The sequence below is a fragment of the Ceratotherium simum genome, chromosome 10 (assembly GCF_057802395.1).
Source record: "Ceratotherium simum simum isolate JZ-2026a chromosome 10, ASM5780239v1, whole genome shotgun sequence".
Taxonomy (NCBI): Eukaryota; Metazoa; Chordata; class Mammalia; order Perissodactyla; family Rhinocerotidae; genus Ceratotherium; species Ceratotherium simum.
Window position 1 is genome coordinate 10,054,106 of NC_141909.1, and position 16,064 is coordinate 10,070,169.

General features: G+C 45.1%; 1 protein-coding gene across 1 annotated transcript in view; it reads left to right on the plus strand.

Moving 5' to 3' along the window:
• The first annotated feature begins 718 nt into the window (after window positions 1-718).
• The window catches only part of FGF14 (fibroblast growth factor 14), a 612,072-nt gene continuing 596,726 nt past the window's right edge, over window positions 719-16,064 (plus strand). Inside the window, exon 1 of the mRNA XM_087435889.1 lies at window positions 719-1,636. Coding sequence (XP_087292015.1) covers window positions 1,429-1,636 — 208 coding nt within the window. The 5' untranslated portion in view covers window positions 719-1,428. The remainder of the gene's footprint in view (window positions 1,637-16,064) is intronic.

Here is a 16,064-nt window from a genome sequence, read left to right on the forward strand (position 1 = left end):
ATGAATTAGGGTGTAATTTAAGCAGAGTGCTTTCTGTACAAAAAAATTGTTTGAAGTTAATGGGTTGTCTGTCTAGAGAAGGCATAAATTTTCTCATGTACATATGACCCTTCCCACCAAAACCTAGATTTTAGTCATTGCCTTTTTAACAGGCTGTTTCTGCAAGTACATATTTGTCATATGCCTAGTTTATATTTTTCAAGCAGTACTGTAAGTAGGATTCAAATAATGAGAACTAGAGGAACTTGAGTTTTCCTTAATGTTTTAGAAGCTTTAGATGCTGCTTTTGAAAATGTAAGGTGGAACTAATTTTGGCTGTGAGGAGTGGTATTAAACTACAGTTTCTCTTTAAACCTACCCTCTCCTGTATTTTCCAAGGTTTACTAATTAGAATTGTTAATTTTCCTTTTCAAAATTCAATTTTAGCGGAAGCCTCTGTTACATGGCTCCAAGAGCAATCAGCAAGCCGACTCATGCTGGGCAGAGGAGGCAGAGGGTCTAACGTTGGGGCTGGGTGCCGGCGGTGGGGACTTCAAGAAGGGAACTAGCGGAAAGACTGCAGTGACACTGCCCTCCCGGGGCGGGTTGAAGCATCTCACTGGTGACGAGTCTGAAAGCACGTGGCTACGTCATGGAAAGCCAGTCTTTTCAATGCAAACTTCAACTCCTCCTCCTCCTCCCTCTAATGCCTGTAACTCACATCCGAGGCTGGGCGAGGAATCCGGAGGGGAGATCTTCCTCATGCTCACCGTTCTTGGAAACTGGGAGAGTGAGAGGAAGGAGGAAGGGGATCTGTGGCGCTCTCTACCTACCACCAGCCTGGCAAGGGGAGGGGGCACCTAGATTTGCATCTTTTCTTCGTGGTGATTGAGAACTGCAGGGTCAATCCGATCCCCTGAGCACTGGCGATTGATTATAAAAAAAAAATCGACACTGGGAGAAGGGAGGCTGTGTCTTCGGCTGTCAGACTCGATCTCGGAGGTGGTATTGGTGTGTGAGTGTGTGTGCTGGTGGTTTTTTTTTCTTTCTTTCTTTCTTTCTTTCTTTTCTTTTTTTTTTTTTTTCCTTCTCTCCTAGGGGCTACACAATGGCAGTCTTCTCTCAGTGAGATGAATCCTGCTTTGCCTTCTGCAGACCCACCCATCCTCATAGCGATCAACTAAAAGGCTATGGTTTTCTCTTTGCGGATCTTTTGTGCATTACTGTTCTCCCTGATTAGTTCTTGTCTCAGTTGGGATTTCTTTGCTTTTTTGTTTGGCTTGATGCTGAAAAAGGATTTTTTTCCCAACCCTTTGGTAATAATCCAGTGATCGAGGGGATAAATCATTCACCCTGGCCGAAAAAAAACCATCACTGAGAAGTCTCAAAGAAATATACCACGTGAGGGGAAAAAACTGGGAGAAGATCCGGAATATCATCGTTTTTCCTATGGTAAAACCGGTGCCCCTCTTCAGGAGAACTGATTTCAAATTATTATTATGCAACCACAAGGATCTCTTCTTTCTCAGGGTGTCTAAGCTGCTGGATTGCTTTTCGCCCAAATCAATGTGGTTTCTTTGGAACATTTTCAGCAAAGGAACGCATATGCTGCAGTGTCTTTGTGGCAAGAGTCTTAAGAAAAACAAGAACCCAACTGGTAAGCAAAACATGCATCATGTTATGTTTTTCCTCATAATAACCTGTCTGTTGCTCAGTGAGCTAGATCTGCAGTTCTGCTATGCAGGAAGGCAGGGGAAACAGAAGGAACCAGGACGGTGTTGCATATAGAGGTGTTGCATGGATAAACAAGTTAACTGCTGGATCCGCGTCTGTGAGCCCGAATACCATTATCGGCTTCTCTTGGCCGTGACACAACCCATCACTAGGAGGGAGGAGTAAACTTTTTTTTTTTTTTTAAATATATTGGGTTGCCTGTGTTTGGTGGCATACTGAAGGGCTATGGCTTAAGGTTTTGCCCGAGGCAGCTGAAGCTTCGGTAGTTGCCAGAAAAAAAAAGACCCGCGAGCTCTCCTTACTTCTGCTGCAGGTTCGGGGACGTAGATCGGTGCCGAGAACCTGCTCTAGACTTTCTGATTAGCTTGCACAGTATTCGCCACCCCATCACCTTTGCCAAAGTAGAAGAGGCCCCCTCCCTCGCAGCCCCGCTTCTCCGTCAGCCTCCGCCTCCCTCCTCCGTCTCACTCCCGGTGCCCGAGTGTCTCATTCCCCCGTCTGCCTCCGACACCTCCTGCCGCTGGGAATGCTCGAGCAGGGCTTCTGCCTGGGGGGGGGGGGGGGGGGAACCCCAGACCGAGAGATGAGCCCGTCCCTCTAATATATGTAATTTAACCCCCCCTTTTAAAAAGCAGTATCAAAGCCCTGCGTCCGGGTCCCACGGGTAGGAAGCGCCGGGCGGTGGGTCCCTGCTTCAGCCTCCTGGCGATCGTGCGCCCCCATTCCAAAGGGCTCCAACTGGGAAACTTGCAGTACATTACATAAGATATGCAAATATAGGTGATTCGGGGAGTCGGGTTCCCCGGGTTCACTTCCCAGTATCTCAATCTGAGGCGTTTCGGGGCGGCCGCGGAGCTGTGGGCGAGCAACCCGGGGAGGCCAGGCCGGAGGGCTGCGTGGTGGCAGCGGCACGCCGGCAAGGAAGCTGGGCGCCGCGGGTCCGGGAGCAGCGCACGCTGGCAGCGGGGGCGTGTGGCTTCCCCCGGCTCGGTTCAGGCTGGGGAGGGATCCGGGGCCCGGTTTTTGTGTCTGGGGCCTCCCTGGGGGGCAGGGGCGGGGGCGGGGGCCGGGCAGTCCTGCAGTGGCAGCCCGGCAGCTGGAAGCTCCTGACGCTGGCACTGCGGTGTAGTATAGATCATGGCTCCCCGCGGCCGCCCTGACACCCCGAGCTTCCCCCGGGCCCGCGGTGGCACCCGGAACTCCAGCGGCTGGGCAGCAAGTGGCTGCTGCCTCCGAGCCCTGCAAATGCAGCGTGGCCGGCGCGGCGCGCTCCGAGGGGGCTGCCGCCTGCGGGAGTCGGAGCAAGGGGGCGGGGGAGGAGCGGGTGGGCGGGGATGGAGGCGGTGGCTGTGTGGCTCAGCACCCTGCGCGCCCCCGCTGCTGCCACAGGAGGGGAACTGCGAGTTGTCAGACTGTCCAAGAGGGCAGATGCTCGCGTGCCGGCGGAGGCCGCCGGGCGGCTGGCCCAGCTGGGACGTCTGGGCGGCTGTGGAGGCTCTGGGAGGCGCCTCTGGGAGGCTGCCCGCGGGCGCGGTGCTGCAGTGAGCCCCGTGCCTCTGTCCTGGAATCCTCATCCCTGTGCTCCAGCTGCTGACGGTCCCCGTCTCTTCCTTCCCGCCCGCCCCTCCTCCGTCCCCTGTCCTTTACCCTTCTCTCTCTAAGTCCTCAGCGTTTAGCAACTCTGAAATGGTACCACCATCCTGAGAACTACCCAAGGAGAGAGCAGTGCTGTCACCCTACCACCCGCATTTCCAGTTCAGCCGTGAGGCGTACCCCACCCCCGGCAGCAAGCCCAGCCCTCGCTGGTGTCTGGGTCATCCCTAGATCCGCAACACTGCTGTCTCACAAGTTCCTGTGAAGACCCTTTTTGCAAGACTTCCCAAAGTGGGACAAGCCCGGGGCTGCAGCTGGGAGGGGAGGGGTCACCCCCTCACACAGTAAAAACGCTGGTTTTTGAAGCCTTCTTGTGTCCTTCTGTGAAAAGATTGAGCTCCCTTCTGAGAAAAGAATACTGTAAAAGCATGTTTTTAGACTCAGCCATTTGCCTAGGGACCTTGAAGTCAGTCCCTCCGTAGTACGGGAGAGTGGGAAATAACTTGTCTCAGAACAATGTTTCCTTACTGGCCTTTATAATTTTTTTTGTAAACAATTTTACTGGAAACACTAATTTCCCCCATACATGATTTAAGATCTTTTTATCACACCTCCCCCAGCCCACCCACTTTCATCTCTCTGGAATAAAGCAGATTTTTTTTTCCTTCCAAGGCATTTTGGAAGGTGTCAAACAAATGACAAATTATTTTTAGAGCAATTTATTTTGCAGCTTATGAATGCTAAAGTACTTGGGTATGAATTGATGGGTTAACTCAAAGTGTGCTACCACCACCACCAACTATTCTAATAGGAGAGTTTAGTCTGAGATTGCCAGGGGTGAGAGTTCCAACCTGGGAGCTGGAGCATTCTGTAAATTATTTTAAAAATGGGACATTAATGTGTCACATATCTCACCTTCTAAAAGTTTTTGCCTTTCGAACTTGAATCAAACCCATGCTTAGCCATTCCCTTTCAGGATTGTAGTTGATGAGTTCTATTCTCTTTCTGCTATTAACATGAAGCCTAAAATCATTTGCAGGTTTTTGATCCCAAGATAGCAGTACAAGTAAGAAGTTAATTGGGTAATTAAAATAAAACAAAGACTAAAATCCTCTTAACTGCTAAAACCAAAAAGAACAGATTGACTACTACCTATTATGTTATCATAAATCTAAAAAGAAGACAATTAACTGGTTTCAAACTAAGAAGCTTGGCAGAATACTGCCAAGTACCAGTACTAGGATCATGAATTTGGTGTAAAGACTTCTTATTAGAATAATTTTCTTCCCAATCTTTGCAAGTTATAAAATAATTTACTGATTATTCCCAATTCTTTAAATTATCAACAAGTGTGTGGGTGGTTTGGTCAAGGGTTCCTGAGAGGAATTTCAGAGCACTGCTATACAATCAACCTGGTGTGAAAATAAGCAGATAATAGAGTAGTAAACTTAAGGGCAAAGTTATATATCTACCCAAAAGTTATTAATTAGTATTAAATAAGAACTGCTAATTAAATAGTTTTTTTGTAGTTGTTTTTATGTAAAATTTAACTGGAAAAGAACATGAAGAATATACTTGCACAGTACATGCTTTTAAAAATAAATTGCAATAGCTTAGAAATCCTGGATATAAATTTAGTATCTTCATAAAAACATCCGATATCTCACAATACAACTATTAACAGAGAACACACACACACACAGACACGAACACACTCGTGCTTAATTAAATGTCCTACTTTCCCCTACTTTCTTAGTAGAGCAACACCTATATGTTTAGAATAACTGTTACCTGCTTCAACTTTCACTGTATGAGTCATGCAAGGTGACTATATTTTAGGCAAATCATTAAATAGGGAATACTAAGTCCAAGGCACTCATTTTGCCTGGAAGAGGGCTTGATATGTTTCTTTAAACGAGTAATGATAGTTTGGACAGAACAATGTGTATCACAGGCCAGTTTGGGAAATAATTTAGGTCACTGAACTTCGAGCGTTGGCTACTAAGGAAAGAAACGTGGTTGGAGTCTTTCAGTCCACGAAGTTAAACACTAAGGTCATGTCATGGATATCCCTTCAGACACGTGATGGACAACAAGCAAAGGAAGGCACAGACCCTCGAATACGTACACCTACTCAACCACACACGCAAGACCCCCAAACTTCCATGGCTTGATAGGATTTTGGAAAGCACAGATTTTAAGATACATTGTAATCAAAGACAATCTTATTGAGTATCAGTGCCCGTGGCAAGGAGGGTATGAAGCAGATGCCCTAGACTGAGCACATTTAGAAAATCTCACAAACTCATGGCCTTGAGTGTTTCCTTTTCTGAACTCAGTCTCCCTCTCTGCCACTTTCAGATGTAATGAGCACGGCTTGGTAGAATTCATTGTCACTTTGTATTTCCTACTTGTTTTGGTGTCTTTCAGCTCTGCTTTTAAGCCTTTCACTAAGCTGTTTTAGGTGCCAAAACACCTGGTATGCCACTATTACTCATTTAAATATACCTTATTCTTTTAAAGCTACTTGCTTTACGTCTAGGGCTATCATGGCGTTTAGAAGTGAGAAAACAGGGAGAGAAGGAAGAAAAAAGAGAGTAAGCATTTTTTACTCCTTTTCCTTCTCAGCCTGCCGACTAATCCTGGGTTCCTGTAGAGCTGGGTGAGCCACAAATGGCCCCAACCTCTGTATCTCTAAACACTGAGTATACATCAAATGGAGACATCAAATTCAGACTGCATGGCTGGACCGCCAAACAGGTGTAAGGTTCTTCTCCTTCTAGCATGTTTGCCTTTAGTGTGGGATTCCATGTCATACGAGCTAGACTTGGACTCCATCCAGGAAGCTTTAGTTACTAAAATAGCAAAATGAGGTTTGCAGAGCAGTACCACTCCGTGAACAAAAGGATGGCATTTTAGATAGGCTTCTAAGTATTGACTTGTTGGGAGAGTGGGTTTTTCTTTTTTGAGATTTATATCCAAGTTAACAAGTGTAAAATCCAATGCATGATAATCTAAACTTGGTTTTAACGATGAAAATGACCGTGGCTGTACCCATATCCAGCCTGTTCTCATCTTAGACAGCAACCATAACTGGGAACATTCACTCAAATGATGCATTGCTTTCAGAAGGTGCTAAAGCTAATTCTATACTATATTTCACATTTCCCACACGGAACCATTCCTTTAAAAATGTTCAAATCCAGTCTTCCATATTTTACCAACACAAACACTGGGGACTCTTGTGCAGTGTTTTTATACATATGGTAACAAGGACAACAACCAAAGTTTTCGCTCCTTTGCACATTTTGGCATCATAACTCACTCAATTGACTCATAAGCTTTCTATAAATACTGTATAGATGTCTCAAAATGGAAGCATTTATTCAAAATAGTTTCTTATGCCTTAGTTGGGATGTTTGAATGGTATATTTGAAGCTCCTCTAAGTTTTAAAAAAGACGCTGCCTTGTGCCTATATTCTTAATAAAACCTCTGAGCCCAACTTAGTACCATCTCCAGGAGGGACTGTGGGTCAGAGAGAAATACCTACTGACACATCTACCCACCCAGCACCAGAGTCTGTGTGGTATTCTTTAGGGTTTTAGTTTGTGTACTACAGACCAGATTTAGTTATAGGAGTTGAACCTGAGCACTGAAGGGCAGGGAATTTTCTGAGGGAGACTTCTCAGTTCCTCTGTATGCCTCTAGTGATGCACTGACGTTTTTGCTATTCTGCCTTTTAAGGACCAATATGTCCTGATGTTTTTCCTGCATATTTCCCTAGTTGCTACAAACCAATTTTATGCTTTGGTCAAATGTAAAAGGTAGGATGATGAAGGGAAGTTGAAAGGAGGATTCTTAGGGCCTTCCTAAACATGAAGGCAAAGAGGAGGCATAATGCTTCATAGGGAACACTGAAGTTTTTGTTTACGTAATCTACTAACACTAAGAAAGTCACCCAACAATTGTTGGACACTATTGCCTTTATCATTGACCCCTGACAAAAACTCTGGTTGCAACACATAGCAGGTTTTCAATACATTTTTATTAAATGAATTAATAGTGAAAAATAGGGTTCTCTGAGAAAGTTAACTATGGGACTACAACTAGCAGTATCATAAATTTTACTTAAGTTCACTTAACGCTTACTCCATTCCAACAGAGCCAACCAAGATTTTGGCTTCTAAATGGTAAATCAGAAAAAGGAAGAAGGAAGAAAGCTGTTAGTAGCATTCTTGCTCTTCATCCGCCATGACAGGGCATCCGGAAACACGGTTTGCAAACATTCCCTAGGCCCACATTTTATAACACCTTCATTCTAACTCTCAAAACTTGAGGCCTTCCTCAAAATACAAGCTCAGGAGCTAATGGCATTCTCCCCTTCTGGCACTCGCAGCCTTTCAATAACAGATGTTAGGGCGCCACTCGGCCCCCTCTGCAAGAGCTCCCTTCATTTTCTTTTCTAGTCTCTAATTTTCTTGTCCTTAAAAAGGAAGACATTCGGCAACACAGTTGAGAGAATTGTTCCTCTTCTCTTTTTTGAACTCCTTTCTCTGAAGACGGTGACTGGGACCCTCCTTTGGGGCATGTTTTTGTTCTTGAGGAGACAGCACCCAAAGAGCCTCTAGTTCCAGTTGCTTTGAAAGGGGGTCCCCCCTCCCTTTATATTTTGTTCTTTTCAGTTTTAAAGCAGTCATCTTCCAACTTGGGAGCCCCCTGCACTGCCCACAGCCACACTGATCTATTGAGCTTCCTCCTTTCAGGGGCCACTGTCGAAGGTGGAGGGCGCGGGGCCGCTGGGGCCGCTGGGGCCTCGGGCCGGGAGGCGGCAGGGACGAGGAGGTCTGGCAGGACGCACGGCTGGGGCAGAGCCCTGCCTTCCAGAGCGGCGTGTCACTGTCTGTTTCTGCAAGCCGCGAGCCGGCCACCTCGGCGGCTCCGATCTGCTCCCAGGAGTCGGGCCCCTTGATGATCTGGTCAAGGCCGGGTCCGGAGTCCGCCTAACTGAGGCCCGAAAAGAGAGGGCACGCAGGCGGGGCGCCGTCCTCCTCCGGGTGCGACCCGCGGCCAGAGCCCCCGGGACCGGCCGCCACGCGCTCACGGCCTCCGAGCGCCGGGCGCTCCGCAGCGCAATGCGGCGGAAGCGGCCCGTCCGCGCCGCCGTAGCGCGGGAAGTTTCCGTTGCCACAGAGATGACCTCTGACCCTGGGGGCGTCTCTGGGGGCTCGGCGGCCGGCGCAGCCGTTGCTATAGAAACCACGTGGCCGGAAGCCGCGGTGCTGGTGCGGCCAGGCGCGCGATTCGCGCGGGACCCCCGAGCCGGCGCCTGTTTGCGGGCCACCGGACCGGCTTACACGGAGAGGTGCCCCCGTGCGTTCCCGGGCCGAAGGGCGGCGACAGAGCTTGGTCCCAGTCCGCTGGTGGCCGCCGCCACCTGCCCGCCCCCCGAGGCGCTCCCGGGCTTAGAGGAAAGGGACTGGGCGGGAGGAAGGAGCTGGCTCCCTAGTGATTGCGCGCAAGCTCAGGACTGGAGAGGACGAGCCGAGCCGTGGCTTCAGCTTGGCCACTGGCTGCTGGCAGCCCCGGGCTGGCTCTTGTGTGGGCCTCAGTGGCAGTGCGAAGGGCAGTGGTTAGGGTAGTCTCAAGTCAGCCCGAGCTCTGATGTTCTAGGCATCTGGAGCTTTCCGTCCAATCCGGACTCTTAGATGAACTTTTCCGTCTTCCCTGTGTCTCTCCCGGACTGTGTTGAGTATATCTGTGTTCTAATATCAGACTGTCAGAGAGGCAGGGCCACCTTAGGGACCAGGAACGACCTGCTCATTTTAGAGGTGTGGCAACTCCTTCATAGTGGAGGAAGTGACTATTCCCGGAGCCGGGTTTGAATTGTAGGCACAAACAGCTTTGAGCCCTGAGAGAAGAAACTCTTCGTTTTTCACTGGTGACACTACCAAGAGCTCTTCACGGATCTTAGGGAGTTGCTGGCTGTGCTGAAAGACATAAGCATTCCATTATATCCGTTACATTCCCCCATGTCTTTTCCTATAGTCTTTAAACGTTTTTGGGTGAGGAGTCTATCTGCCCTGGCTTGTTTTTCCTTGTGTCATCTGTGGGCTGTTGGAAAAAATCAAAAGCATTTTGAATCTTTTTTTTAAAAGCTTCATTGTAAATTTAGAAATTGAAAAAGACTATTTTGAGGGTACGATAATGCAAAACTCACTAGTTTATAAAAGAACAGCTGAATCCAAATTTTGTTTCTGGCAGATGGGATAAGTTAAGGTTATGTGCTCAGATGGCTTTAAACTTTTTAAAGATTTTTTGTTGGCCTAGTTTCCAAATAGCCTTTCTCTCTTTTTTTTTTATGTTAAGAATTACCTCCCTGAAGTTTGCGTTTCAGAGAAATGGCCCTCAGTTCCTGGAGAAGACTGGGTAGAACATTTACATCTCAAAGGCACAGGGCAAGAGTGCAAGTTCCTCCAAGAAGGACTCTTGTTTCCTAAATCCAGAATTTTACAATACCTACAAGCCTTTATAGGTGACTAGGGGAGGTTTCGGGATTGGTAAAAAGGATAGATGGGCTTGGAATTGCTTCGAGTTGCATTTCTGTTCTAGTAAAGACTCAAATTATGAGACAAGGACGGTTGTTTTTAATTCCCCAAAGAATTGGGTTGCGGGGCCGGCCCAGTGGTTTAGCGGTTAAGTGCCCCCGCTCCGCTACTGGAGGCCCAGGTTCGGATCCCGGGCACGCGCGACGCACCGCTTCTCCGGCCATGCTGAGATGGCGTCCCACATACAGCACCTAGGAGGGTGTGCACCTACGGCATACAACTATCTACTGGGGCCTTGGGGAGAAAAAGGGAAAAAAAGGAAGAGGATTGGCAATAGATGTTAGCTCAGGGCCGGTCTTCCTCAGCAAAAAGAGGAGGGTTGGCATGGATGTTAGCTCAGGGCTGATCTTCCTCACAAAAAAAGAGTTGGGTTGCAACCTGTTTGACATCAAAGGGCTGACCACCCATCCATCTAGATTATCTTCTGTTTGCTTCTTTAGATCAGGGAAAAGATCTTCAACTAAAATGGAAATCAAAAGATTCCTGTGTTCTAGATTTAGAGCTACTTGTCTTTGGAATGTTTTTCTTTTTCTCTGGGTACATGGTTTCATTTAGCTTAGGAGAGAAGGCCTAAAAAAAAAAGTTCCTATCAGGCTCTGAATATCAGCTTCCAATTTGGCCAAGTTTTAACCATAGAGCCAGTTAAAAAAAAAATCCTTTCAAATATCTTGTCAGGTTTCAGTCTGGACAAGCAATAAATATTCCTGGCAATATTGAACAATCTGTTGGATGCAAGAGGTGTCCCCAAAGAAGGTGCAAAAGATACTATCCTCCCAAGATCCAGAGCCACTCTCAAAGATAGCCAAAAGAAAGAAGGACTTAGACAATTCCCCTGAGGGCTGGCGGCAATTGGTAGGACACAAGGTGCAAATGGAGTGCAACCCACATTTCTGTCCAGCCATATTCGAGGGCTCCCTACCTGATGTTTGCCAAGCCAAGTTCTCAGGACACAAAATGAAACAAACAACAAGGCGATAGCTGTCACTTGGATGGAAAGAATCAACAACCTGTGGTCTTGGAAAGGAAGGGACAACATGAAATTTTACTTTCCTCTCTCAACTGTGCACTACAGACAGAGATCGAGGAGAGTTGACTCTGGAAGAATTCTCAGCCTTTGCCGGCTTCTGCCAGCTTTCCCAGGATCACATCTAGAGAGTCCTGAGTGAGGGAGGTTTAAAGTAGAGAGTTTAGCTCTGGTATCTACCAGCATTTGGCAGGGTTTTTCATTAATTTTAATTTTAGTTTCTCCTTGGCTATTTAAGGGGGTAACTGGTAGTGGTTTAGCAGAGAATCCCTCGGAATCCTGTGTACCCTGAGAGGGGCCCATGTGGGGGCCTCCTTCAAGGGTAGATATGGGGGCATCTATGGTAGACTTTTATTTACAGTCTTGTAGTCTATTCAGAGTGGAAGGCAATTTAGATAATTATTAGACTGTGAGTTCTGAGGTAAAGGAGGATAGAGGGGAATAGTAGAGGTCATGTCAGTCTTAAAGTCTTTTGTTTTAGGTAACTCTTGTATCCTTAATTTTTCAGTAACTTTTTGCAATGAATCTTTCAATGAAGCTATTTTGGAAACTTGAAGCCCGTTGGAGGCTTCTGCATGCCAATTAAAAGAGGTATCCCATTCAGTTTGTTTGATTTGGGAATCCTTACTTTTAAGTGCACTTCTTAGATGAATGATCTTGTCTAATTGGAACGTTCCTATAACGGCCATTGTAATTCTAGGTTGTCTTAGAAGATTTTGCCCTTTTTGTAGATATCTACAGCTTCTGGAACCACGGTTCTTAGACATAAAATAAGCAGGTGGCATGCTTAATTCTTTGAAACTGGAGGATCCCATTTCTTTAGCTAAGCCTTGGGTTTCTTGGAGCCAAATTAATACCTTAGAGGGATGTGCTGCTGGGTTGGAGACTTTGTGGTGTTTTACAGTGCACCTCATTGCATGGAATTTTTCTTGAGGTTGGTGGGTGACCTAGTGTAGATCTAACCTGTTCTGTGACCGACTTATCCTAGCACAGGAGTCTTCGAGTTAGGTGGTGAGTGCTCTAACAGCCTTTAGGTGCTTGACCCCTGCCCATCAATTCTGTGGCTTTCTCTCCTGACATTCCCATTAGCAATAGATCTATTATTCCTTTCCTGAGAAAATTTCTTTATAGTGGCAGATGCCCTAACGGCTTTTAATAGTTTGACTTGTGCCTACTGGGGTTTTGATGTGCCATTGGTCAGAAAAGCCCAAATTTCTTGTCTTAATTTGTTTTTTCAAGTCCCCTAGTAGTTTATGTTGTGGACTTACCTCGAGGCTTTGTGAATCTCCTACTGGCTGCTGTCTTGCTTTCTTTAGATTGAGGGATACCCATTCTTTTCCCTTGAAATAATTCTCCCTAATTCAACCAGACTTACTGTTTCTGGCTGCCTGTGCACAGTGTCTGAGACTTGTAAGGGCCTCCTGCAGGCACTTACCTTGTAGATGAGGTCGACCGCAAACTCAAATGCTATGGCCCACTAAGTCTCACTGTGAAAATCTGGAGTCTCTCACACCCCAGTTTTTCACCCAGAAGAATTAGGGTAAACAAACTCGAAGAGCTCAGAATGTGAAATAAGCAGAGCTGAAGCTGAGAGAAGCTCACAGGAGATCCCAGAGAGCAGCCGCAGTGGCAGCGAACCAAAGGGGCTCTGTGGGTACCTTCACCTGCATCTGGGAGCCGTCCTTAGTATCTTCAGCACCTAGTTCGGGTCCCATCTCATCGCCAAAACTGTCAATTGACAAAACTAAAACAATTTAGTGATGAGTGTGATGTCCTTTATTGAAGGAAAACTATCCTTGGATTGGAGGAACACAGTGCCTCACAAGCAGTGGGGCACCCTTCCAGAGGGATTTGGGGCAAGAGTGAGTTTCACAGAGCCTTAGGAGAGGCAACGTGGAAACGGGGCAGGATTGGCTAGGAGGTCGGGGTTTCCTTACATGGCCAGCAGGTCCCATTGTCTAGGGTAAGGTCAGCTAAAGCTGAGATGGAGGATTGTGATTGGTGTGTGTTAGGTGTCCTTGACAGGTGTTTCCCATAAGTGCAGGCTGATTTAGGTTTAGATTTGTGATGTAGGCCGGGCTACTAGGGCAGCTTCCATTTTGTGGGTCCTGATATACAAATTAGCTTTATCAATAGTCAAGAACAGCTTATATGTTCTGTTCTGTGACATGGTCAGCGTTACCCTTTAGATAATCATTAGGGCTACAGTGTGGAAAATAGCTTTGAGTGGAGTAAGATTAAAGGTAGAAAGGCCACAGAGGAAGCAATTGAAGTAGAAGTGGTGAGGTCCAAAATAAGGCAGTGACAGGGCCTGGAGAGGAAGTGGAGTCCATCTATCTCAGTGACCAGTTTGGATTTTGGAAAGAAGGAGAGGGTGGAGTCCAGAATGTTCTGACCACAGGTTTTCGATTTGGACAACTGTTGATCCTGATCCACTGACCACTTGCCGGTACTCCCATCTGCTTGAAACGTGGAGGAAAAACTTGGGTCTCTTCAGACTGTTCATATTCAAGGGGCTGTGTTAGTTCTTAATAACAAATAGAAAACTTTGACAAGTTTCTGGTTCTAGATCAAAATTTAAATAGGCAGTTCTAGGAGAGTTGCTCTGGGATAGAGTTCATTTTGATGACTTCAAACCTGAAAGTCCTTAGGGATGGCCAAAAAAAAAAGCTTTACGATAAAGATGTCAAAACATTTTTTTATGATTATATACAATTCTTTGTCAATAGTAGATGTTTTTGTGCACAATAGTTTGTTCGGTTTGAGGATTCAAATAGTGTAGTTAAAAGCCAAGTTTTCAGATTAACTATTCAGGTCTGGCAAGAAAAGAGAAGGGAGTGTGAACGGCATTGAATTTACATACGTAAGTATGTGCACCTGCTTTTAGATAGAAATGAATGTAGTTGTAATTAAAACGCCTTTTTTCTTCTGTGCCATTTTGTTGTCTGCACAATTACAGTGGATCACTGAAGTGTGTGGTAACTTCTTCCGTAATGCTGCCTCTTACATAAAATGTAGTTTGGGAGGGATTGTAATCTCTATTCTTTCCACTTCCTGTGTGGAGCACATCGTGTATTATTGTCGTACTTGAAAAAAGTAGAAATGTGAAAATAAGAAGGCTTAAAGGCTAAAACAATTGTAGGATTTGTTTTTTTTTTTTTAAAACAGCCGCTTATTTCAAAGTCTGAAGCTCATCTTCTTTGGTTGTGTTACTGTTGTACACCAGGTGTTGTACTTCTTAAGCAAAGAAAAGACTCTGTTTGCTAGGAGGCCTGAGTCAGTTTCCTAACTAAACACTTAGTAGTCCCCATCATTCTGCTCAACATTTTCTTGGTGGAGCAGATTGAAAACAGTAACCCAATATGCTCTTTCCTCCTTTATTATCCAATGACGTATCCGATGACGACTTGTTTCCTAGGAATTTGCGTTTATCATTAACTTAATTATTTTTTCTTTTACATTTAAATTTTCCACTCACGCCAGTTAAGTGACATAAAATTATTCATATGTCAGACATATAATAATGGATATAAAATATTGAAAATACTTTTAATGGAATGGATACTAAATGTTAGAAATATTTTAATGATGCAGTAACAAATAAAAAATAAAAAAATAAAAAAGGATAGAGATTTTGCATCCTTATGGTTTATTTTCTCTTTTCTAATCATATTTCCTTTTAAAATCTTGGGAATAATCTTAAAGAACAGAGCGCCAAGGTGACTCTGGTACATCTATGGCACACGTGCCTTTTTATGGGGATGCTAACCAGCGGCATGCATGCTAAAGATAGAGTGTGGCAGGCCACGAAGTCTGGTCAGCTCTGTTCTGACCCCACGCTCTTTGCTTTAGCAAAGTGCTTTTCCATCACTGAGAATTCACCTCGTTGCCCCACTCTCCCTGTGTTTCTGCTATCATACTCCAAATTTTGTTCTTTCACATATTTCCTCTGGTCGTGTCTTTCAAAAGTTCTATCAGCAATTTACTCTTCAGACAAGGTCAGGATTACAATACGATCAGATTTCCAACTTTCACATGCATTACATTAGGGCAGGAAGGCAACAAATGCTAACAATACAGCTGTCAGAAAGTAAATGAGACACATCTGTCCGAACTTGAAACATTTACTCAAAGTAGCATTTGACTTAGTTTTTTTCTTTCTATGCTTCAAATAACATGTACAAAACCGTGATATGTATCTATTGTTTTATTAGATTATATAATCAAATGACTTTTGGGTATTATTATAAATAAATATTCTACCTTATATTCACACTAATCAATGTACATTAAACTTAGTAGATTTTTAAAAGGATATTGGTCTTCTACTTCAACAGAAATATTCTGTATTATTTTGAATCCTGTATTATTATCTATGCTCTAAGTAAGTAATTATAACAACTAACCTTTAGAGAATGCTTCCTATGTACTAGTTGCTTTGCCTGTATTACCTAATTTCGTCCTCAGAACCACAGGTAGGAACTTTTGTTATATTTATCTGAAAAAGGATGAAGCCCAGGCATGAAGAGGTTAAGGAAGTCACCTGACAGCACCCAGCTAGTAATTGAAAGATCTGGGTACAAACCCGGGCAGTCTTACTCCAGAGTGCATGCTCTTAAATCCCTGCCTTGCAGCTGCTTCTCTAAAGACAATGCTCAAGGACTGTATGTGAAAGTGGCCAGTATCGTCTTAGTGTTTCCGTGAATCGTTATAACCCAAAGCTAAAAGGGACTGCAACATATTCAGTGTTGAGATATTTAGAATTGTAATGCTTTTTTATTGAGCGTAAATTACATACATTAAAATGCCCGGCTCTTTACTGTAGCATTTGATGTCTTTTGACTAATGTGTATATCCTTGTAACCACCACCCCACTCAAGATATAGAACATTCTCATCTTCCCAGAAAACTCCCTCCCAGTGCAATTAAATTCCCACTGTGCCTTCTCTGAGAAGCAACCACCATTCTGATTTCTCTCATTTGACCTTACTTAGCCTGTGGGAGAACTTGGTAACATTAAATCTTCGTGCTTTTCAGTTTGCTTCTTTCACTCAACATACTGTTTCTGAGATTCATCTATGTCATTGCATGTTAAATGTATAGAATTTGCTGTGGTAGCTTCTGTTTT